The 25,007-nt window shown below is 43.2% G+C and overlaps 1 protein-coding gene across 1 annotated transcript; it reads right to left on the bottom strand.

Moving 5' to 3' along the window:
• Window positions 1-3,756: 3,756 nt before the first annotated feature.
• On the bottom strand, window positions 3,757-17,464 carry FLG (filaggrin). The gene is made up of 7 exons (XM_037807804.1): window positions 17,327-17,464; window positions 12,926-16,715; window positions 11,804-12,745; window positions 5,258-11,737; window positions 4,823-5,172; window positions 4,423-4,748; window positions 3,757-4,228 (listed from the first exon to the last, which is right to left on the bottom strand). Exons 1-7 carry the CDS (start codon window positions 17,462-17,464, stop codon window positions 3,757-3,759), a joined length of 12,498 nt encoding a protein of 4,165 aa, XP_037663732.1.
• Window positions 17,465-25,007: the final 7,543 nt, after the last annotated feature.

The raw sequence follows: 25,007 nt of genomic DNA, 5'->3' as shown, positions 1-25,007 counted from the left end.
AATATTTGTCAGTGTCCTTCCATCAATACCTGTACCTTAAGTAGGTCATGTCTGCACTGTTTCCTTCATTATAATTTTTTTTTGCTCAGTGTGTTCCTTAAAGTTAGGCATGACTCCTAGAGAAGGGCTGAGATTGAGCTGGTTGCAAGACTTGGGACAAGGCGGCGAAGTGTGTCACAGAAATGGAAAGAGGCATTCTCCCTATATCTGTGCCTGCGGCCATGCAATAAAACCTGCAAGTTTGGCACCTTTTGGGACTTGCAACTTTGTAGTGAGGTACATATGGGGTACATATGGGGTACATATGGGGTAGGCCTTTGACAGAGAAGCAGGACACAACTGGAGTGCAGTGACTCCTTCGAGTGACTAGTGGAGAGCAAACCCCAGCAAAGATGTGAAATGGAAGAACATGTCATAGCTAATGGGGTCATATGTAACACACCTAAGGACTCAGAGTTGGTGCTGAAATTGTTCAATTATACAGTTCAAGGCTTTGTGCCATCCCAAATTGAGATACTGATGTTAATGTGAACTAATTTGTTACCATAGCCTGAGAGTACTGAAACATTTCTAACAGAAATCTCCTTAAAGGCAAAGAACTGACGTGCAGTAGGAACTCAATGAATATTTTTGGATGAATGAAAGAGTGAATGAATTCCTAGCAGGATTCATCTCATGTAATAGGGTTTCAGCTCTCCAACCCCTTGATCATCTTGATTAGTTTCCATTGGTCTTCTCCAGCTCTGCCTTACTTATTATTTTTAAAAAACTTTTCTTAACCCAAACTGCCATATGATAATTTTGGGAGTAGTAAGGTTTTCAACAGGACTGAACACATTTCTCCTTTATTTCCATAATGGGCTCATTCATTTTTCATTTTAGATAGTTATTTTGATGCCTTATTGACAACATTAATAATAATTACAGTTACTGTTTATTGAGGGCTTATTTTGTGCCAGAAGAAACAGTTTTAATCATTTTTTAATCTATTTCTGAGTACTATGAGTAACGCTATGAAACAGTTAGCATTACTTTTCTCCTTTGTTCAGATACACAGAAAGAGACGTGGAAAGATTAACTACCTGAACCAAGTCATGTGTTTAGTTAATAAGGTCAGAACTTGAGCCTATGTTTGTCTTATTCTAATTTCCATGTTTTCCAGTTTTGTGGATACTATCTTTACTCTGTCTTTGGATTGAATTCTGTGGCTACTTAAATAAATTAATGCACATGAAGCATTTTAAGCAGCACCTGTTACATAGTAAACGTCCAATAAATCATGTTTTAGTATATTTTTAATAATAATAATATTGGCTGCTTTTATAAGATACTTGTTTCTTAATTTAAAAAATGTTTTGGCAATTCCTTGAGCTCTTATGATTGTCAAATAGAATTTTTAAAGCTGAGATGGGTAAAAATTGTATGAACCTTCTTTACCTTATGTTTTTCTGAGACATAATATACATTACATGGATAAGATGGTATGATTATGGATTGTACATTCTTAATTATTTTGTGTGCTTTATCTTCGTTAAAAGGTCTAACGGTAAATAAAATACTCTCAATTCAGGCAAAAGTAACTGAAGAATTGAAATTTTTGGAGTTAATAGAATATATTCTATAATATATAATCATATTTATCCATTTTCCAAGTTTGTTTGGGTGTGATTGAGAGATCATGATTATCATTCATGAAAATAAATGTTACTCGTAGTAAGGAATTAAGGTACCTTCATGGGGTCACTTTGTAGAAGTGAGCATATCCCCCAGAAAGCAACAAAGGCAACGTGATATATTTAAGCCTCAGTCACAAGTTTAGAATCTGATTGGCAACGGTCCTTTCTGGATTTATTTTGCAGGATTAAACTTGTGCAAATTTTGATAATATGGAGCAAGTGGAGACACCATGTAGCAGTGGATAGATTATTGCTTGAGGTTCAAGAGACATTTTCACCATCTTAAAGACTGTTTGGGGCAAATTATTTTCCTTTTTCATTCATGTCCCTTGTAAAATGAGGGATATGGATAAGACAAAATCTAATGTTTAAATGTCTATGATTGATCATGAATTATTCTTTGACTATGAATTGATGGATAGACAGGCAAATTAATGGATTTATATAAATTACTTAATATTCATTGATAATTATCACATACACAATAATTTCATGTGTATTATAAATACTTATCCATGAGGGTAATTCTCTTGCAAGTTTATTCTAAGATTAACCTGTTAGGACTAGTCTGTTCTTAATCACTTTATCCTTAATTACTGAAAGTTAAAAAAATCTGGTCTGTTATAATATTAAAGAAAGAATGGGTATAATATTGTTTGAGGATTGTAAGAAAAATGAGCTAGTTTGTTGCTATTGATTCAATCCTTGCCCCCATTGGAGATCATTTGAACTCTGACAATCAGTTTCCTTTAGATTCATTTACTCAAGTAAAAGTACAGTCAGTTTCCTTTAGATTCATTTACTCAAGTAAAAGTTCAGCTTTTCTAAAACAACTGAACTCAGAGTTTGGAATCCTGAGGTCTAATTTCTATTTTAAAATGGATTATTATTTTAAAATGGATTATTATTGTGGTAACTGCTAATATTGGATAGATATAGTCTAACATCTCTTTGAGTTTGCTATTTTTGAGAAGAAAAATTTAGGTAGACTTCCCACAGAGGGATATTTCTTGTAATGGTAGACCCTGTTCACATTATTGCTATATTTCTTCACTCTTCACCCACTTGCCTAAATCATAAAGGTACATTAATTGCCCACCCAGGCAAGAAGATTATTTTCTTTATGGTGTTCCCCTTTCAGAGTATTTGAGCAGAACTTCCCTGCTTCCATTAGTCTACGTTGGAAAGTGTCTCCTAGTGCTCCTAGTGAAGCACTGATGGTCAGTAATTCCTGTATGATATTCATGGATTGACTTGATAGTATCTACTTGGGGTGATGATTTGATAATAATGATGATGGTAATCATGAGTGAGAATACTCTTTTTTTCTTCCTGAAGATGATTGTGTGTGACAACAATTATGTTGCAGAAAGTATGCCATTTGATTAAACTCAACTTTGTACTCTATTACTTGTATTCAGTGTATAGCTGATATTTGGCCATGTAGGTTTCCAGTGATAGTGGGGACAAATGCAATCCTGGCTATGGAAACTCGTTCAGGGTCTATGAGAAATAAGCATAGAAGAGACAAAGTTTTTTTATATGATCAATTGTTTATTTCCAATTATCATGTTGTTCACTTTCTTTATTCTATATAACCAAGGTGTTTTCAATGAAATAGGAATCATACAGCATTCCAAAAGAAAGATAAAAGAGGGAGATATACTGAGCCACAAGGCTAACATAACAGCTTTGGCCTCCAGAACAGTAATTTTGTATTTTTTGCTCCTCTGATATTTTTGGCAATCATTAATGTACCAATCTCTAGAGGATCTAAAATTTAGCCTACCCTCTAAAAATCCTTACATGAAACCCAAATCCCAAAGTGCTCACTTACAATGCTCTAAATGTAGCTGAGTACATTATTTGTTCCATTCACCATTTTCAAACTAGAGAGTAAAAAAGTGTCTAGAAAGAAAAATAAACTACCACCAAAGAAAGGAAATAGTGTAATATTTAAACAAACTGATAGGAAAAGCTAACTTCACTAATTATGAAAAGCTTCTTGATTTGAAGTTGTTCTTTGTTTCAGCCTCCTACTCTATTGATTACTCCTTCCATTTGTTTCTCATTCATAGATCTAGTATCTTTGTGACGGATTAAACCCCAGTTGTTTTGAAATATTACTTATGTGGACTGAAGGTCCTCTGCATCTATTAGTGCCTATTATACTGGATCCCATATTTTTTTCTCCACATCTAGCTGCTTGTCTGTCCTCATAACTGTCACTGAATCTCATAGTGCTGATACTGTGGCTAACAATTCCATTTGGAGACTTTCCAAATCCTGACTTCCCATAGTCATATTCTGCCCTTCCAAAGCTGCCATGTTTCCAACCTAGACCTGTTCCTTCCCTTTGTCTTTCAGTAACCACTGAATGAAAATGAGTATGCCCAGACTGGTGAGGCTTGCCACCAGATATATTTCTTGAAGTATATTCTGAATCCTGCAAAGGAATAGTAGTGTGCTCATGGAATGATCCTTTGAAATCACTTTCCTGACTTATACTGGATCCTTGAGGTCTGCTGGACATGGATCCAGAAGATGACTGTCTAGGGCGAGAATCAGAATATCTAGGGCTCTCACCTGATTGCACTTGATTGGATATTGACCTGCCTCCTGAGCTTGATCCTGAATGTTCATGTGAAGACTCAGTGTATCCATTAGAGAATGTAACTCCCTGAGGTGTCCCTGAATGTCTAGAGGTGTCAAACAAGTGTCCATGACTAGATCCCTGTCGTCTTACCCTATTGGGTTCTGACTCACCATGGACATGGTCAAATTCTTCACGATTGTGTCTTGGCTCAGGATGAGGACCATCATGTCTAGAGCTGTCTTCTGAATGGCCATGGGTGGATCCATGTTGGTGCTGTGACCCAGATCCAGATTGTCTCTGGAAGTCTCTTCTCTCTCCCCCACTGTCATGTTCCGGACTACCATGAGATCCCTGATGCCTGCTGACATCGGATCCCCGTGATGAGTGTCCATATCCATATGATGAATGTCTAGAAGTGTCTGCTGCCTGCTGTTGGGAAGATCCTGGCTTTCCTCTTGGGCTTGACCTTGATGAAGCTTGGGAAGATTCAGCATGTTCGTGATGGGATGGATCTCCGTGATGAGACCCTGAATGTCCAGAGGCGTTCTACTGACTGCCCATGCCTAGATCCTTGTTCTTCTTCCTGGCCGGATCCCAGGCTTCCCGTGGCTGCATCAGAGTGAGGATGATTGGCCCTGTGCCCTTCACGAGAGCCTGAGTGTGTAGAGATGTCCCTTGAGTGGAACGGGCAGATTCCGTGATTGTTTGTTGACCCAGACCCAGCTTGTGTCTGTGAATCTTCTGACTGTCCCTCGCTGTCGCTGTGTTGACCGATACTGTATCCCCCATGTCTGCCCACTGTGGATCCCCCTGATGGTTGTCCGTGTCCAGACACTGAATGTCTGGAAGTGTCTGCCGAGTGCTCCTGGCGGGAACCTGCTCCTTGCCTTGTGCTTGATCCTGACCATCCATGGAAATCTCCAGCGTGTTCATGAGAGGATGTATTCCGCGATGAGAGCCTGAGTGTCTTGAGGTGTCGGCAGACTCTCCGTGACTTGATCCTTGTCTTCCTGTGGCCTGGGATCCTGAATGTCCATGGACAGAGTCAGACTTTCCATTGGCCGCTGTCTGGTAGTTTCTGGGCAATTCCCCTGACTGGCCACGTGCGGATCCATGTGGTTTCTGTTACTGGAGCCAGACGATGTGTGGGTTGATGCCGACTGACTTTCTGAGGGCCGTGATTGCCCTTCAGTGTCACTGTCCTGCCCAGTACTGGATCCATGATGTCTGCTGTTACTGGATGCAGATGAGGTTTGTCCCTGTCCTGTCCCTGAGTGTCTGGAGCTGTCATTTGATTGCTTACGGTGCCCACCTTGTATTTCTCTTTTGCTGGAGCCTCCATGTCCATGGGCAGAACCAGCATGCCCGTGTGTGGGTGCCTGGCTTTGAGGCCATCCTGAGTGCGTAGAGCTGTGTGCTGACTGCTCATGGGTGGATCCGTCCTGTTTTCTTGAAGAGGACCCAGGCCTTCCATGGGTTGACACTGGTTGTCTGCCTGAACCTTCTGATTGTCCTTCGCTGTCACTTTCCTCACTTATACTGGATCCCCAATGCCTGCTGGACTTGGATGGGGATGATGATTGTCCATGTCCAGACCCTGAATGTCTAGAGCTTTCTCCTGAATGGCCATGGGTGGATCCATGTTGGTGCTGTGACCCAGATCCAGATTGTCTCTGGAAGTCTCTTCTCTCTCCCTCACTGTCACGTTCCGGACTACCATGAGATCCCTGATGCCTGCTGACATCGGATCCCCGTGATGAGTGTCCATATCCATATGATGAATGTCTAGAAGTGTCTGCTGCCTGCTGTTGGGAAGATCCTGGCTTTCCTCTTGGGCTTGACCTTGATGAAGCTTGGGAAGATTCAGCATGTTCGTGATGGGATGGATCTCCGTGATGAGACCCTGAATGTCCAGAGGCGTCTACTGACTGCCCATGCCTAGATCCTTGTCTTCTTCCTGGGCCGGATCCCAGGCTTCCCGTGGCTGCATCAGAGTGAGGATGATTGGCCCTGAGCCCTTCACGAGAACCTGAGTGTGTAGAGATGTCCCTTGAGTGGAAACGGGCAGATCCGTGATTGTTTGTTGACCCAGACCCAGCTTGTGTCTGTGAATCTTCTGACTGTCCCTCGCTGTCGCTGTGTTGACCGATACTGTATCCCCCATGTCTGCCCACGGTGGATCCCCCTGATGGTTGTCCGTGTCCAGACACTGAATGTCTGGAAGTGTCTGCCGAGTGCTCCTGGCGGGAACCTGCTCCTTGCCTTGTGCTTGATCCTGACCATCCATGGAAATCTCCAGCGTGTTCATGAGAGGATGTATTCCCGCGATGAGAGCCTGAGTGTCTTGAGGTGTCGGCAGACTCTCCGTGACTTGATCCTTGTCTTCCTGTGGCCTGGGATCCTGAATGTCCATGGACAGAGTCAGACTTTCCATTGGCCGCTGTCTGGTAGTTTCTGGGCAATTCCCCTGACTGGCCACGTGCGGATCCATGTTGGTTTCTGTTACTGGAGCCAGATGATGTGTGGGTTGATGCCGACTGACTTTCTGAGGGCCGTGATTGCCCTTCAGTGTCACTGTCCTGCCCAGTACTAGATCCATGATGTCTGCTGTTACTGGATGCAGATGAGGTTTGTCCCTGTCCTGTCCCTGAGTGTCTGGAGCTGTCATTTGATTGCTCACGGTGCCCACCTTGTATTTCTCTTTTGCTGGAGCCTCCATGTCCATGGGCAGAACCAGCATGCCCGTGTGTGGGTGCCTGGCTTTGAGGCCATCCTGAGTGCGTAGAGCTGTGTGCTGACTGCTCATGGGTGGATCCGTGCTGTTTTCTTGAAGAGGACCCAGGCCTTCCATGGGTTGACACTGGTTGTCTGCCTGAACCTTCTGATTGTCCTTCGCTGTCACTTTCCTCACTTATACTGGATCCCCAATGCCTGCTGGACTTGGATGGGGATGATGATTGTCCATGTCCAGACCCTGAATGTCTAGAGCTTTCTCCTGAATGGCCATGGGTGGATCCATGTTGGTGCTGTGACCCAGATCCAGATTGTCTCTGGAAGTCTCTTCTCTCTCCCTCACTGTCACGTTCCGGACTACCATGAGATCCCTGATGCCTGCTGACATCGGATCCCCGTGATGAGTGTCCATATCCATATGATGAATGTCTAGAAGTGTCTGCTGCCTGCTGTTGGGAAGATCCTGGCTTTCCTCTTGGGCTTGACCTTGATGAAGCTTGGGAAGATTCAGCATGTTCGTGATGGGATGGATCTCCGTGATGAGACCCTGAATGTCCAGAGGCGTCTACTGACTGCCCATGCCTAGATCCTTGTCTTCTTCCTGGGCCGGATCCCAGGCTTCCCGTGGCTGCATCAGAGTGAGGATGATTGGCCCTGAGCCCTTCACGAGAGCCTGAGTGTGTAGAGATGTCCCTTGAGTGGAAACGGGCAGATCCGTGATTGTTTGTTGACCCAGACCCAGCTTGTGTCTGTGAATCTTCTGACTGTCCCTCGCTGTCGCTGTGTTGACCGATACTGTATCCCCCATGTCTGCCCACGGTGGATCCCCCTGATGGTTGTCCGTGTCCAGACACTGAATGTCTGGAAGTGTCTGCCGAGTGCTCCTGGCGGGAACCTGCTCCTTGCCTTGTGCTTGATCCTGACCATCCATGGAAATCTCCAGCGTGTTCATGAGAGGATGTATTCCCGCGATGAGAGCCTGAGTGTCTTGAGGTGTCGGCAGACTCTCCGTGACTTGATCCTTGTCTTCCTGTGGCCTGGGATCCTGAATGTCCATGGACAGAGTCAGACTTTCCATTGGCCGCTGTCTGGTAGTTTCTGGGCAATTCCCCTGACTGGCCACGTGCGGATCCATGTTGGTTTCTGTTACTGGAGCCAGACGATGTGTGGGTTGATGCCGACTGACTTTCTGAGGGCCGTGATTGCCCTTCAGTGTCACTGTCCTGCCCAGTACTGGATCCATGATGTCTGCTGTTACTGGATGCAGATGAGGTTTGTCCCTGTCCTGTCCGTGAGTGTCTGGAGCTGTCATTTGATTGCTCACGGTGCCCACCTTGTATTTCTCTTTTGCTGGAGCCTCCATGTCCATGGGCAGAACCAGCATGCCCGTGTGTGGGTGCCTGGCTTTGAGGCCATCCTGAGTGCGTAGAGCTGTGTGCTGACTGCTCATGGGTGGATCCGTGCTGTTTTCTTGAAGATGACCCAGGCCTTCCATGGGTTGACACTGGTTGTCTGCCTGAACCTTCTGATTGTCCTTCGCTGTCACTTTCCTCACTTATACTGGATCCCCAATGCCTGCTGGACTTGGATGGGGATGATGATTGTCCATGTCCAGACCCTGAATGTCTAGAGCTTTCTCCTGAATGGCCATGGGTGGATCCATGTTGGTGCTGTGACCCAGATCCAGATTGTCTCTGGAAGTCTCTTCTCTCTCCCTCACTGTCACGTTCCGGACTACCATGAGATCCCTGATGCCTGCTGACATCGGATCCCCGTGATGAGTGTCCATATCCATATGATGAATGTCTAGAAGTGTCTGCTGCCTGCTGTTGGAAAGATCCTGGCTTTCCTCTGGGGCTTGACCTTGATGAAGCTTGGGAAGATTCAGCATGTTCGTGATGGGATGGATCTCCGTGATGAGACCCTGAATGTCCAGAGGCGTCTACTGACTGCCCATGCCTAGATCCTTGTCTTCTTCCTGGGCCGGATCCCAGGCTTCCCGTGGCTGCATCAGAGTGAGGATGATTGGCCCTGTGCCCTTCACGAGAGCCTGAGTGTGTAGAGATGTCCCTTGAGTGGAAACGGGCAGATCCGTGATTGTTTGTTGACCCAGACCCAGCTTGTGTCTGTGAATCTTCTGACTGTCCCTCGCTGTCGCTGTGTTGACCGATACTGTATCCCCCATGTCTGCCCACGGTGGATCCCCCTGATGGTTGTCCGTGTCCAGACACTGAATGTCTGGAAGTGTCTGCCGAGTGCTCCTGGCGGGAACCTGCTCCTTGCCTTGTGCTTGATCCTGACCATCCATGGAAATCTCCAGCGTGTTCATGAGAGGATGTATTCCCGCGATGAGAGCCTGAGTGTCTTGAGGTGTCGGCAGACTCTCCGTGACTTGATCCTTGTCTTCCTGTGGCCTGGGATCCTGAATGTCCATGGACAGAGTCAGACTTTCCATTGGCCGCTGTCTGGTAGTTTCTGGGCAATTCCCCTGACTGGCCACGTGCGGATCCATGTTGGTTTCTGTTACTGGAGCCAGACGATGTGTGGGTTGATGCCGACTGACTTTCTGAGGGCCGTGATTGCCCTTCAGTGTCACTGTCCTGCCCAGTACTGGATCCATGATGTCTGCTGTTACTGGATGCAGATGAGGTTTGTCCCTGTCCTGTCCGTGAGTGTCTGGAGCTGTCATTTGATTGCTCACAGTGCCCACCTTGTATTTCTCTTTTGCTGGAGCCTCCATGTCCATGGGCAGAACCAGCATGCCCGTGTGTGGGTGCCTGGCTTTGAGGCCATCCTGAGTGCGTAGAGCTGTGTGCTGACTGCTCATGGGTGGATCCGTGCTGTTTTCTTGAAGAGGACCCAGGCCTTCCATGGGTTGACACTGGTTGTCTGCCTGAACCTTCTGATTGTCCTTCGCTGTCACTTTCCTCACTTATACTGGATCCCCAATGCCTGCTGGACTTGGATGGGGATGATGATTGTCCATGTCCAGACCCTGAATGTCTAGAGCTTTCTCCTGAATGGCCATGGGTGGATCCATGTTGGTGCTGTGACCCAGATCCAGATTGTCTCTGGAAGTCTCTTCTCTCTCCCTCACTGTCACGTTCCGGACTACCATGAGATCCCTGATGCCTGCTGACATCGGATCCCCGTGATGAGTGTCCATATCCATATGATGAATGTCTAGAAGTGTCTGCTGCCTGCTGTTGGGAAGATCCTGGCTTTCCTCTGGGGCTTGACCTTGATGAAGCTTGGGAAGATTCAGCATGTTCGTGATGGGATGGATCTCCGTGATGAGACCCTGAATGTCCAGAGGCGTCTACTGACTGCCCATGCCTAGATCCTTGTCTTCTTCCTGGGCCGGATCCCAGGCTTCCCGTGGCTGCATCAGAGTGAGGATGATTGGCCCTGTGCCCTTCACGAGAGCCTGAGTGTGTAGAGATGTCCCTTGAGTGGAAACGGGCAGATCCGTGATTGTTTGTTGACCCAGACCCAGCTTGTGTCTGTGAATCTTCTGACTGTCCCTCGCTGTCGCTGTGTTGACCGATACTGTATCCCCCATGTCTGCCCACGGTGGATCCCCCTGATGGTTGTCCGTGTCCAGACACTGAATGTCTGGAAGTGTCTGCCGAGTGCTCCTGGCGGGAACCTGCTCCTTGCCTTGTGCTTGATCCTGACCATCCATGGAAATCTCCAGCGTGTTCATGAGAGGATGTATTCCCGCGATGAGAGCCTGAGTGTCTTGAGGTGTCGGCAGACTCTCCGTGACTTGATCCTTGTCTTCCTGTGGCCTGGGATCCTGAATGTCCATGGACAGAGTCAGACTTTCCATTGGCCGCTGTCTGGTAGTTTCTGGGCAATTCCCCTGACTGGCCACGTGCGGATCCATGTTGGTTTCTGTTACTGGAGCCAGACGATGTGTGGGTTGATGCCGACTGACTTTCTGAGGGCCGTGATTGCCCTTCAGTGTCACTGTCCTGCCCAGTACTGGATCCATGATGTCTGCTGTTACTGGATGCAGATGAGGTTTGTCCCTGTCCTGTCCCTGAGTGTCTGGAGCTGTCATTTGATTGCTTACGGTGCCCACCTTGTATTTCTCTTTTGCTGGAGCCTCCATGTCCATGGGCAGAACCAGCATGCCCGTGTGTGGGTGCCTGGCTTTGAGGCCATCCTGAGTGCGTAGAGCTGTGTGCTGACTGCTCATGGGTGGATCCGTGCTGTTTTCTTGAAGAGGACCCAGGCCTTCCATGGGTTGACACTGGTTGTCTGCCTGAACCTTCTGATTGTCCTTCGCTGTCACTTTCCTCACTTATACTGGATCCCCAATGCCTGCTGGACTTGGATGGGGATGATGATTGTCCATGTCCAGACCCTGAATGTCTAGAGCTTTCTCCTGAATGGCCATGGGTGGATCCATGTTGGTGCTGTGACCCAGATCCAGATTGTCTCTGGAAGTCTCTTCTCTCTCCCTCACTGTCACGTTCCGGACTACCATGAGATCCCTGATGCCTGCTGACATCGGATCCCCGTGATGAGTGTCCATATCCATATGATGAATGTCTAGAAGTGTCTGCTGCCTGCTGTTGGGAAGATCCTGGCTTTCCTCTTGGGCTTGACCTTGATGAAGCTTGGGAAGATTCAGCATGTTCGTGATGGGATGGATCTCCGTGATGAGACCCTGAATGTCCAGAGGCGTCTACTGACTGCCCATGCCTAGATCCTTGTCTTCTTCCTGGGCCGGATCCCAGGCTTCCCGTGGCTGCATCAGAGTGAGGATGATTGGCCCTGAGCCCTTCACGAGAGCCTGAGTGTGTAGAGATGTCCCTTGAGTGGAAACGGGCAGATCCGTGATTGTTTGTTGACCCAGACCCAGCTTGTGTCTGTGAATCTTCTGACTGTCCCTCGCTGTCGCTGTGTTGACCGATACTGTATCCCCCATGTCTGCCCACGGTGGATCCCCCTGATGGTTGTCCGTGTCCAGACACTGAATGTCTGGAAGTGTCTGCCGAGTGCTCCTGGCGGGAACCTGCTCCTTGCCTTGTGGTTGATCCTGACCATCCATGGAAATCTCCAGCGTGTTCATGAGAGGATGTATTCCCGCGATGAGAGCCTGAGTGTCTTGAGGTGTCGGCAGACTCTCCGTGACTTGATCCTTGTCTTCCTGTGGCCTGGGATCCTGAATGTCCATGGACAGAGTCAGACTTTCCATTGGCCGCTGTCTGGTAGTTTCTGGGCAATTCCCCTGACTGGCCACGTGCGGATCCATGTTGGTTTCTGTTACTGGAGCCAGATGATGTGTGGGTTGATGCTGACTGACTTTCTGAGGGCCGTGATTGCCCTTCAGTGTCACTGTCCTGCCCAGTACTGGATCCATGATGTCTGCTGTTACTGGATGCAGATGAGGTTTGTCCCTGTCCTGTCCCTGAGTGTCTGGAGCTGTCATTTGATTGCTCACGGTGCCCACCTTGTATTTCTCTTTTGCTGGAGCCTCCATGTCCATGGGCAGAACCAGCATGCCCGTGTGTGGGTGCCTGGCTTTGAGGCCATCCTGAGTGCGTAGAGCTGTGTGCTGACTGCTCATGGGTGGATCCGTGCTGTTTTCTTGAAGAGGACCCAGGCCTTCCATGGGTTGACACTGGTTGTCTGCCTGAACCTTCTGATTGTCCTTCGCTGTCACTTTCCTCACTTATACTGGATCCCCAATGCCTGCTGGACTTGGATGGGGATGATGATTGTCCATGTCCAGACCCTGAATATCTAGAGCTTTCTCCTGAATGGCCATGGGTGGATCCATGTTGGTGCTGTGACCCAGATCCAGATTGTCTCTGGAAGTCTCTTCTCTCTCCCTCACTGTCACGTTCCGGACTACCATGAGATCCCTGATGCCTGCTGACATCGGATCCCCGTGATGAGTGTCCATATCCATATGATGAATGTCTAGAAGTGTCTGCTGCCTGCTGTTGGGAAGATCCTGGCTTTCCTCTTGGGCTTGACCTTGATGAAGCTTGGGAAGATTCAGCATGTTCGTGATGGGATGGATCTCCGTGATGAGACCCTGAATGTCCAGAGGCGTCTACTGACTGCCCATGCCTAGATCCTTGTCTTCTTCCTGGGCCGGATCCCAGGCTTCCCGTGGCTGCATCAGAGTGAGGATGATTGGCCCTGTGCCCTTCACGAGAGCCTGAGTGTGTAGAGATGTCCCTTGAGTGGAAACGGGCAGATCCGTGATTGTTTGTTGACCCAGACCCAGCTTGTGTCTGTGAATCTTCTGACTGTCCCTCGCTGTCGCTGTGTTGACCGATACTGTATCCCCCATGTCTGCCCACGGTGGATCCCCCTGATGGTTGTCCGTGTCCAGACACTGAATGTCTGGAAGTGTCTGCCGAGTGCTCCTGGCGGGAACCTGCTCCTTGCCTTGTGCTTGATCCTGACCATCCATGGAAATCTCCAGCGTGTTCATGAGAGGATGTATTCCCGCGATGAGAGCCTGAGTGTCTTGAGGTGTCGGCAGACTCTCCGTGACTTGATCCTTGTCTTCCTGTGGCCTGGGATCCTGAATGTCCATGGACATAGTCAGACTTTCCATTGGCCGCTGTCTGGTAGTTTCTGGGCAATTCCCCTGACTGGCCACGTGCGGATCCATGTTGGTTTCTGTTACTGGAGCCAGAAGATGTGTGGGTTGATGCCGACTGACTTTCTGAGGGCCGTGATTGCCCTTCAGTGTCACTGTCCTGCCCAGTACTGGATCCATGATGTCTGCTGTTACTGGATGCAGATGAGGTTTGTCCCTGTCCTGTCCCTGAGTGTCTGGAGCTGTCATTTGATTGCTCACGGTGCCCACCTTGTATTTCTCTTTTGCTGGAGCCTCCATGTCCATGGGCAGAACCAGCATGCCCGTGTGTGGGTGCCTGGCTTTGAGGCCATCCTGAGTGCGTAGAGCTGTGTGCTGACTGCTCATGGGTGGATCCGTGCTGTTTTCTTGAAGAGGACCCAGGCCTTCCATGGGTTGACACTGGTTGTCTGCCTGAACCTTCTGATTGTCCTTCGCTGTCACTTTCCTCACTTATACTGGATCCCCAATGCCTGCTGGACTTGGATGGGGATGATGATTGTCCATGTCCAGACCCTGAATGTCTAGAGCTTTCTCCTGAATGGCCATGGGTGGATCCATGTTGGTGCTGTGACCCAGATCCAGATTGTCTCTGGAAGTCTCTTCTCTCTCCCTCACTGTCACGTTCCAGACTACCATGAGATCCCTGATGCCTGCTGACATCGGATCCCCGTGATGAGTGTCCATATCCATATGATGAATGTCTAGAAGTGTCTGCTGCCTGCTGTTGGGAAGATCCTGGCTTTCCTCTTGGGCTTGACCTTGATGAAGCTTGGGAAGATTCAGCATGTTCGTGATGGGATGGATCTCCGTGATGAGACCCTGAATGTCCAGAGGCGTCTACTGACTGCCCATGCCTAGATCCTTGTCTTCTTCCTGGGCCGGATCCCAGGCTTCCCGTGGCTGCATCAGAGTGAGGATGATTGGCCCTGTGCCCTTCACGAGAGCCTGAGTGTGTAGAGATGTCCCTTGAGTGGAAACGGGCAGATCCGTGATTGTTTGTTGACCCAGACCCAGCTTGTGTCTGTGAATCTTCTGACTGTCCCTCGCTGTCGCTGTGTTGACCGATACTGTATCCCCCATGTCTGCCCACGGTGGATCCCCCTGATGGTTGTCCGTGTCCAGACACTGAATGTCTGGAAGTGTCTGCCGAGTGCTCCTGGCGGGAACCTGCTCCTTGCCTTGTGCTTGATCCTGACCATCCATGGAAATCTCCAGCGTGTTCATGAGAGGATGTATTCCCGCGATGAGAGCCTGAGTGTCTTGAGGTGTCGGCAGACTCTCCGTGACTTGATCCTTGTCTTCCTGTGGCCTGGGATCCTGAATGTCCATGGACAGAGTCAGACTTTCCATTGGCCGCTGTCTGGTAGTTTCTGGGCAATTCCCCTGACTGGCCACGTGCGGATCCATGTTGGTTTCTGTTACTGGAGCCAGACGATGTGTGGGTTGATGCCGACTGACTTTCTGAGGGCCGTGATTGCCCTTCAGTGTCACTGTCCTGCCCAGTACTGGATCCATGATGTCTGCTGTTACTGGATGCAGATGAGGTTTGTCCCTGTCCTGTCCCTGAGTGTCTGGAGCTGTCATTTGATTGCTCACGGTGCCCACCTTGTATTTCTCTTTTGCTGGAGCCTCCATGTCCATGGGCAGAACCAGCATGCCCGTGTGTGGGTGCCTGGCTTTGAGGCCATCCTGAGTGCGTAGAGCTGTGTGCTGACTGCTCATGGGTGGATCCGTCCTGTTTTCTTGAAGAGGACCCAGGCCTTCCATGGGTTGACACTGGTTGTCTGCCTGAACCTTCTGATTGTCCTTCGCTGTCACTTTCCTCACTTATACTGGATCCCCAATGCCTGCTGGACTTGGATGGGGATGATGATTGTCCATGTCCAGACCCTGAATGTCTAGAGCTTTCTCCTGAATGGCCATGGGTGGATCCATGTTGGTGCTGTGACCCAGATCCAGATTGTCTCTGGAAGTCTCTTCTCTCTCCCCCACTGTCACGTTCCGGACTACCATGAGATCCCTGATGCCTGCTGACATCGGATCCCCGTGATGAGTGTCCATATCCATATGATGAATGTCTAGAAGTGTCTGCTGCCTGCTGTTGGGAAGATCCTGGCTTTCCTCTTGGGCTTGACCTTGATGAAGCTTGGGAAGATTCAGCATGTTCGTGATGGGATGGATCTCCGTGATGAGACCCTGAATGTCCAGAGGCGTCTACTGACTGCCCATGCCTAGATCCTTGTCTTCTTCCTGGGCCGGATCCCAGGCTTCCCGTGGCTGCATCAGAGTGAGGATGATTGGCCCTGTGCCCTTCACGAGAGCCTGAGTGTGTAGAGATGTCCCTTGAGTGGAAACGGGCAGATCCGTGATTGTTTGTTGACCCAGACCCAGCTTGTGTCTGTGAATCTTCTGACTGTCCCTCGCTGTCGCTGTGTTGACCGATACTGTATCCCCCATGTCTGCCCACGGTGGATCCCCCTGATGGTTGTCCGTGTCCAGACACTGAATGTCTGGAAGTGTCTGCCGAGTGCTCCTGGCGGGAACCTGCTCCTTGCCTTGTGGTTGATCCTGACCATCCATGGAAATCTCCAGCGTGTTCATGAGAGGATGTATTCCCGCGATGAGAGCCTGAGTGTCTTGAGGTGTCGGCAGACTCTCCGTGACTTGATCCTTGTCTTCCTGTGGCCTGGGATCGTGAATGTCCATGGACAGGGTCAGATTTTCCATGGTTGGATATTTGGTAGTGAAGAGGCTCAAATCCTTGTGACCACAACCCTGTAGTTTTCTCTCTTCCTCTTGGACTCTTGCATCTTTCCTTATTTTCCTTCCTATCATGCCTTGTTGAAGGGCTAGATTTCCTTTTCTTTTCTCCTTCTTCCTCATCTTCATGTATTTCTTCTTCCTCATCTCCATTGTGGTGATCATGCTTTTTTTGCTTTGTTGTTTGTCGTTTGGTATTCTGTCTCATGATTGACTCATAACATGCTTGAGCCACCCTGAATACCATCAGAAAAAACTCAGTGAAGTCTAGTTTCTTGTTGTGGTCTAAATCTAGGATTTGCATGAAGATTTCAGCAGTATCTGGATCATCTGGATTCTGTAGAGGGGCAATACACACATAGTGAGATCTCTTCAGTCTTTTTCACATTGTCAAGTGTATAATTCATAGGGTTAGTTCCAGTTATCTAAATGTGAATTCATGTTTCAGAAAATTGTAACTGATTTTGTTATACTCCTTGTTTTGTTTTCATCTTGGTTTTCCTCCTTTTTGGAATTTGTTCTTACACATACTGCATAAAAACATATATATATATATATATATAAAGCGATAGTAGAGTATCAGGAATTTATTTGAGGGTGTACTTGCTTCTTTTTGTTACTTCATAGGTCACCCTTTTGTATTTCATAGTTGAGTTGTCTTTTAGATAAACCCTCTTCAGTATCTTGAGGAAAAATATTAAGAAGTACTAACTAATTGATATTAATTTTTTGTCATTGGTTATTTACATTCATTTTGTAGCTGACAGGAAATCTTTTTGAGTGTATGTGAGATCATGTGCATATAAAATTAGGGATACAAAGTTTAGAAATAAGACTCAGTCTGTTCAGACTCAAAAGATATAATTCACCATGTGTTGACAATAATCATTGTTCAGATTATTAAAGTCATAAATGATTTAAACTTTGGACATCACAATCCACCTTTACCTGCAGAATTGGCTGAAACTCTATTTCTAGAAGTTCCTGCAGCTCTCTTTTGCTCATTGTCTCATTGTTGTCATCTTTTCTTGAGTATTCCTGGAAAACTTCGATGATGGCAATGATGTTTTCCATAATAGTAGACATATTTGGGAAAACAGGTGTTCCTAAGTAGAGAAATAAAGTTTTACACTTCTTGTATCTATTTTAGCCATATTAGTTATTATACTGATATGACACATTCACAAATCTACCTCTATTCTGTTGTTAATGTGTAAGTTGGCCATAAAATATTCCCTCTACTTTCTTCATAGTGAAAAATCAACACAGAAAATTTGACAAATTATTAAACCTACCCATTTCATGGCCTTAATTCATTTATAGCATGATTATGGTAAACTCATTTAACTCAGTTGTTTTAGATAAGAACATACCATCTACTGACCTGACTTTGTTTATAACAGGATTTAGGAAAGGGCCAGTGGTCAGATGCAGGACAATTTACTAAAACCAGTTTGCTAGAAATTAATTCCCTTAAAGCTAATTTGCTAAATGATCAATTTGTTGAGAGACAATTTTCTTTGAACACCAGTTTGCCAAATGGCCAAGACATCCCAGGCACATTCACTCAATTTTAATGTATATGTAAAAAACAAATTCATGATATTTGATATGTTTTTAGTCAGATTAGGATGGGTTTGATTTCAAATATTACAAACTTCTTGTTGACTGGACGTCATTTTGCCATTTATGGAATTGCATTAAGGGATGTTCATTTTATGTCATTGCTGAACAAAGGCTTTAATAAGCATGTTGTTAAATCTAAACAAATTGTTACTGTATAAAAATTATAAAGACTAATTTAGGAGTTATAAAACCAAGTGAAAGTAAAATAGGAAACAATAATGTGAAAGATATGAATGACGTGTTTGGAGATAAATCATCACAGACCTTGGATTGCTTGATGAAAATGAATAGATATTGTTTAATTCTTGATGTGGTTAAATTAAATAAGTATTTTGATAATTTTTGGGCTAATTATTAAAAGAATAGAATTTATAACTTTTAAACCATTAGACAGGAGAAAAGAGAAAGAAAAAACTTAGTCAACCCAGTAGAAACCAGAAAAGAAGAAAATAAGAAGCATAGAAAAGACAGAATGTATAGAAAGTACAAAATCAAATGGTGGAATTGCTTATAATTTATCATTAAGTAACATGCATGTAAAATGGGCCAGACTTGCCTGTTAAAAGGCAGGGACTGTAAAGATTGAAGTGAAAAAAGATATCTTTATACTTTTTGTAACAAACATACTGAGCATGCAAGATTTCTCAGCCTCTCTTATTCATTGTTCTATTCTAGAACTTAAACTTATCTGTAATTGCACCATATCCAAAAGCTCAGTCTCAAATATTCCACTCTCTTGTCTTCTCTGTATACTCAGTTAAATAATTATTTGGCCTCACTGTCTATTTATCACTTTATGTCCTTACTTCCCTTTTTACTTTGGTTAAATATTATAGTTAATCTCCATCATTGTACTCTTGTATACTCCCCTTATCCTTTGCCAATGTTTTTCTTCAACCCACTTGCAAAAGCTCTGACATTCTTCCTTTCCTTTGTTTCAGAAGACACCATTGCTTCTTATTTCACTGATATGGAATTCATTGAAAGAATATTTTTTTGTTTTCCCAGTATCTGCTCTCTCACCCTACCTGCATTTGTGTCCATATACCTTGCCTTCACTACTGTTACAGTATATGACCTGGCTGTGCTCTTCCATCTACTTGAACACTGTACCCCACTCTCTCTTGTTCATTTAAACACTTGGCTTTTCCAATTATCTACTTTCTCCTGATTCAATTTCTCTTTCTCTCCTGTATATATCCATGCTCAAATATGTCTTATCTAACATCCCAATCCCATATCTGCTTTCTCTGTTCTCTTTAATATCAAAACTCCCCAAAGATATAATGGTAATTTCTGTATTTCCCCACTTCTTAATTTCTTTAACTCAAGTTGTCTTTATCCAATAAACTTTCATAGAGGTAAAACTGGCCTTCATTTTGCAAAATCCAGTTAGCAATTTTTATTGCAAATATTTCTAGACATAATAGTAGCATTTGATGCAGATGACTACATCCTCCTTCAGGGTCCCTACATTCTCCTACTTCTCCTCCAATCCCACTGGACATGTTTTCTGTTTCCTCTTCCAGTCTGTAATGTTGATGTGCCCTGAAGTTCACTCATTAGCTTTGTTTCTCTATTTGTACTCCCTTTGATGAAATCTCATCTAGCCCCATAACTTCAAGTACTATTCATTTGTTGACAACTCCCAAATTTATACCTCTAGCTACAACTCTCCCCTAAGCTCAAGAAGTGTATGTCTAAATTCCTATTCAGTATGTCCACTTGGGTCTAATAGAGATCTTCATTCTAATATGTCCGAAACAGAAGTCTTAATTTCCAACTACTGTACCCTAACCATTGTCCCCAACCCCTGTGCTTCTGTGGCTCCACCCACAAACCTGGAAACCAGTCTTGGTTCTCCTCTTACTCAAAACCAAATGTTTTATTGATTCTACTTTCAAAATATTCCAGAAATTGTTCACTTTTCACTAACTCCACACTATCGCCTTCTCTAGTAATTTATTTTGGTTATGACATAAATATACTGGAGTATCTCCATCTGAAAAAACCCTCCCTTGAAACCAACATCTACCCCTTCCATCACCATGATCCTTCACTGTCCTAATTAACTGCTTATTTTCACAGTAAAGATTATTGGAAGAGTTTTCAGTGTTTTCCCTCTTAAAATGTGTACCTTTCTCTGTCTTTTTTCAACCATGTCTCTCCATTTTCTCTTTCTTCACTCTACTGAAACTACTTTGAGTCAAATAATCTATGATCTTCAAGTTACTGAATCACAGTGGTCAACTCTCCATCACCATCATCTTACTCAAGCTCTTGTTAGTAGGAAAATTAAACATTCCTTTATTCTTGAAATCTTTTTTTTTCCTTAGATGCATGAAATTATATATCCTTGATGTACCTCATTCTGGTTGACTGCTCCTTTTCAGTATTCTTTGCTAATCCCTTCTCTTTTGGTCAGTCTCTGAAGACTAGAAATCCCCATGGCTGTGTCTTGGACCTTCTTTTCCTATGTACACAGTTTCCCTATGGAATCTCACTGGATCCCTTGGCTTCAGATGTCCTCTATCTGGTGACTTCTAAATTTATACATTTACCCGTGAGCTCTGGACCCATTCATTCACTCCATCATTTATTTTAAAAATATTGTACACCTACTACATATGGGGTTGTGAACTATTTTATGTTCCTGAGGTACAGTATTGAACAAGATAGAGAAGAGTGCCTACACTTATGGAAGCAATAAAGAAATAAATAAATGAAACAATTTGATATTCATAAGTGATATGTGTAGAATTTTAACTAAGAGTTGTATGTTACAGAGGTTTGAGAGGATCTGTGGTAGAGCAAACTTTTGAAGTTTATAATGGAAAAATAAGAAGGAAGTAACCTGCTGGTTATGTGGCAAATTTGGGGCAAGAATCCAAGAGGGGAATGAGTTTGGCATGTTAGGGATATAGGAAGATGACCAGGTCCATTAGAGTATTTCAGCTAAGGAGTTATGTGATACAACTTAAAGTCAGAGAGATAGACAGGAATCAGATAATATTTATCTTCTAAATAGAATAATATTTATACATTTTTATAGGTGTGTTTTATAGGTGTGTCACTAGTTGGTTTTATGGAGGATAGATGATCCAATAATATTCAGCTTTTTAACATGAGTTTGAACAGGGCTGATTAAGTTTTTTTTAGAGTAACCCTCCTTTGAGAACAAGTAGAAAGTGTGTCTGTGTGTGTGTGCCCACGTGTGTGTGTCTGTCTGTCTGTCTGAATGTATCAGAGAACTCTCAATGTAGTGACAATATATACAGCCTGCAATTAGATTGGGAAGGATGTGCATACAGTATTTGGAGAGTAGAATAACTGAGAATTTTCTAAACTGATGAAAGATATCAAGTCACAGATTCAAAAAACATTTTAAGCTCTATTCAGGATAAATAAAAGAAAATCAGACCTACAGCCATGGCAATAAAACTGCTGAACATTTAAGGGAAAGAGGAAATCTCAAAAGTAGTCATAAGATAAAAACACATATTACCTTCAAAGGAGCAACAGTAAGACTGAAAGATGAGTTTTCAATAGAAATAATGGAAGCCAGAAGACAATGAACTGGTATCTTTAACTCTGGAAGTAAATAGTTCTATCCTGGAATTCCACACCCAGTGAATATATCCACAAAAATAAAACTGTAATGAGAATATTTTCAAGCATAGAAACACATAGAATGAATCAGCAGCAGATCTTCTGAAATGGAGTTATTAAAGAAGGATCCTAGAAATTCAGAGAGACAGAAATAAAAAAAGACTAGTCTATTAGATATTATTACAAGTCTGCAGACATACTGAAATCTTTAGATAACCATGACAAGAATAGTAAAATAATGTATAATTGATTAGCTAACACAAGGAGAATTGACAGAGAAGTATTTAAATAATCCATATGGTCAAGAAGAGAAAAAGAAATGTAGAATAAGTCGGATCATATGAACCAAGAAGTTATTTGATAGATTGAAACCAAATAGCTCAGTAACAATACAGTCTATAAGTGGATTAAATAAGTAAAAGACAAAGGTTATCAGACAGGATTAAAAATAAGAAAACAAAACAACTCTATACTGCTTACAGGAGACACACATTAAAGAGCATAAGAATGAATGCAAAAGGATAGAAAAGATATATCAGTAAAACTCTAAAAGGAATAACGTCTAATAGACTAGTCTTTAAGGCAAAAAAGATTACTGCAGGGGTATTTCATAACAATGCAAAGAACATTTGTTAAGAAGTTTTTAAAAATCTAACTTGATGTTCACCTAATAGCATAGCCTCAAGATGTGTAAAACAAAAAGCTATAGATGTGTAAGGAGAAATAGACAAATGAACAATCATAGTGGGAGGTTTTAACACACCTCTATCAGTAATAGAACAAGAAGTCAACATATTTGCAAAGATATGGAAAATTTCTACATGATTCAGAGAAACATTAACTAATATGTATTGAATGCTGTACCTAACAACTGCAGAATACACATCTTTTTGAAAGGTACATGAAACATTTAAAATTGACTGTGTGCTGTGGCATAAAGCAAATGCCAACAAATTTTAAAGTATTGAAATCATTTTTTCTCCAGCACAGTGGAATTAAGTTAGAGTGCAATAAAAGGGAGATAACTAATAAAATCTAGAAATGTTTGAAAATTAAGTAATGTCTTTAAAATAACCAAAAGGGTGAAATCATAAAACACAATGGAAATTAGAAAATAGTTATAAGTACATCATAATGTGAAAGTTTGAAATAGTGAACTTTGGGGCATATTAATTCCATGCCTAATGGGAAGTATATAGCTTAAATGTGTATGTTAAAAAAGAAGAAAGGCTGAAAAACCAATAATTTAAGCATTCCTGCCCAGCAGTTTGAATAAGTTAAGCCAAAGAAAGTAGAATGAAGGAAACCATAAACATTGAGCTGAAATTAATGAACTGGATAATAAATATAGAGGATTTATAAAGCCAAGATTTACTCTCTAAAATCTATTAAAATCTTCTATATTAATCAAGAAGACACAAGAAAACACATAACCAATATAAGAAAGTAGAAAGTAACAATATAGTTTGTACAGACATTAAAAAGATAACATATTATGAAAAAGTTTCTACAAATCTGAAAATTTAGATGAAATAGCCTCATTTCTAGAAAACCACTCCCAACCAAGACTGGGCCAAGTGGAAATAGAAAACCTAAATATTCATATATTTACTAAAGAAATTCCATCTTTAAACATTTCCACTTGGGGAGAAACTGCAGGTCAGCTGACTTTAATGGTGAATTCTATTCAAGGTGGAAGAAAGAAATAACCCCAATGTTACACAGATTGTTTCTGAGAACTGAAAAGGGAACGAGTCATTTTATGAATCCAGCATAACCTTGACATCATAATGTGACCTGATATTAGAAGAAGCAAACATTTCAGAACCATTTCTCTCATGAATACAGATACAAAAATCTCAAAGGTAATATTATCAATCTGAACCCAGCTTTATGTAAAAAGAAAAGATATCATACCTAAGTGAACTTTATTTTGGAAATTCAAGTTTGGCTTACTGTTTGAAAATCCAATCAATTCACTACATAAACAGAATAAAGGAGAAAAATCCTATGAACCTCTGAATAGATGCAAAAACAAAAAACAAAAAACACAAACCACTCATTTGATTAAATCCAACGTTAATTCATGATCTGTAAATAAAAGATATTAATGATAGCTATGAAAATACTATAGCAGGCATCATGTTTAATGGTAAAATGTTGTAAACTCTCATCCCTGAGACTGAGAATGAGACTAGGACTCTTTCTTTCATCCTATTCAACATTGTACTTAAGGTCCTAGCCAGAGCAACAAGTTAAAAACAATTAAAAATGTAGAATAATGTGAAAAGAAGTAATAAAACTGTCATTACTCACAGAATGGTATGATTTTTCTATGTGGCTAATACCAAGAATGTACACCTAACCTATTAGAATAAATAAAACTAGCAGTTGTGCTGGTTACAAGTTCAGGGTGAGTTTTAAAGTAGATTTACTTTAAGAGAGCAATAAACAATCAGAATATGAAATTAGAAAGGATGCTATATATAAAAGCAAAAAATTCAGGAAATTCCTAGAATAAATCTAATGGAAGAGTGAAAGATCCAATCACTAAAAATTAAAATTGTTATTGAGATAAGATTTAAAAATGGAGGAATAGGCCTTATTTATGGATTGGCAACCTCAATATTATTAAGATATCAATTCTCTCCAAATTTATTTCAGGGTTAATAAAATCCCACTCAAAATCCCAGCAATTTTTAAAAATAGAGATTGATAAGCTGATTTCTAAAATTTTTGTGGACAAGATTAGCCTAACATCTATCTTGAAGTAGACAAAGTTGGAGGATGTACCAGATAATGGCAGACAACATAACATTAGTGTAAGGATAAATGGAACAGTGAAAGAAAATAGTAAAAATCAGTATGCTATCACAATGCACAGTTGATTTATGACAAAGGTGATAGAACGGATCAGTAGGGAAAGGGAGCTCTTTGAATAAATGGTGCTGGGTTAATTGATTCCTATCAGGGAAAAGTACAATTCCCAGGTGGGTGTTACATGTTAAAGATAAAACAATATAACATGGGAGAATATCTTCAAGATTTTGAGGTATGGACATATTCCTTCAATAAAACTCAAAAAGTTCTATTCATAAAGTGTAAGACTGATAATACGACTACATTAAAAGTAGGAACCTCTGTTCATTCAAATACACCATTAAAATAGAGAAGGGTCTGTCACAGAGTTGGAGGATATATGCCACACAAATGACCAATAAAGGGCTCTCTCCTGAATATAAAGAGATCTCCTACAAATCAATCTGAAAAAGACAGACAGCCCAATAAAAACATGGGCAGAGACCACAGGAACTTTACAAAAAACAAAAAGGATATTCAAATGGCCAGTAAACATATCCAAAGTGCTCAACCTTGTCCATCATCAGGGAAATCC

Source organism: Choloepus didactylus, chromosome 2 (assembly GCF_015220235.1).
Source record: "Choloepus didactylus isolate mChoDid1 chromosome 2, mChoDid1.pri, whole genome shotgun sequence".
NCBI classification, from domain to species: Eukaryota; Metazoa; Chordata; class Mammalia; order Pilosa; family Megalonychidae; genus Choloepus; species Choloepus didactylus.
The sequence above is the reverse complement of the archived record's forward strand: the minus strand, read 5'-3'. Positions and strand labels throughout refer to the sequence as shown.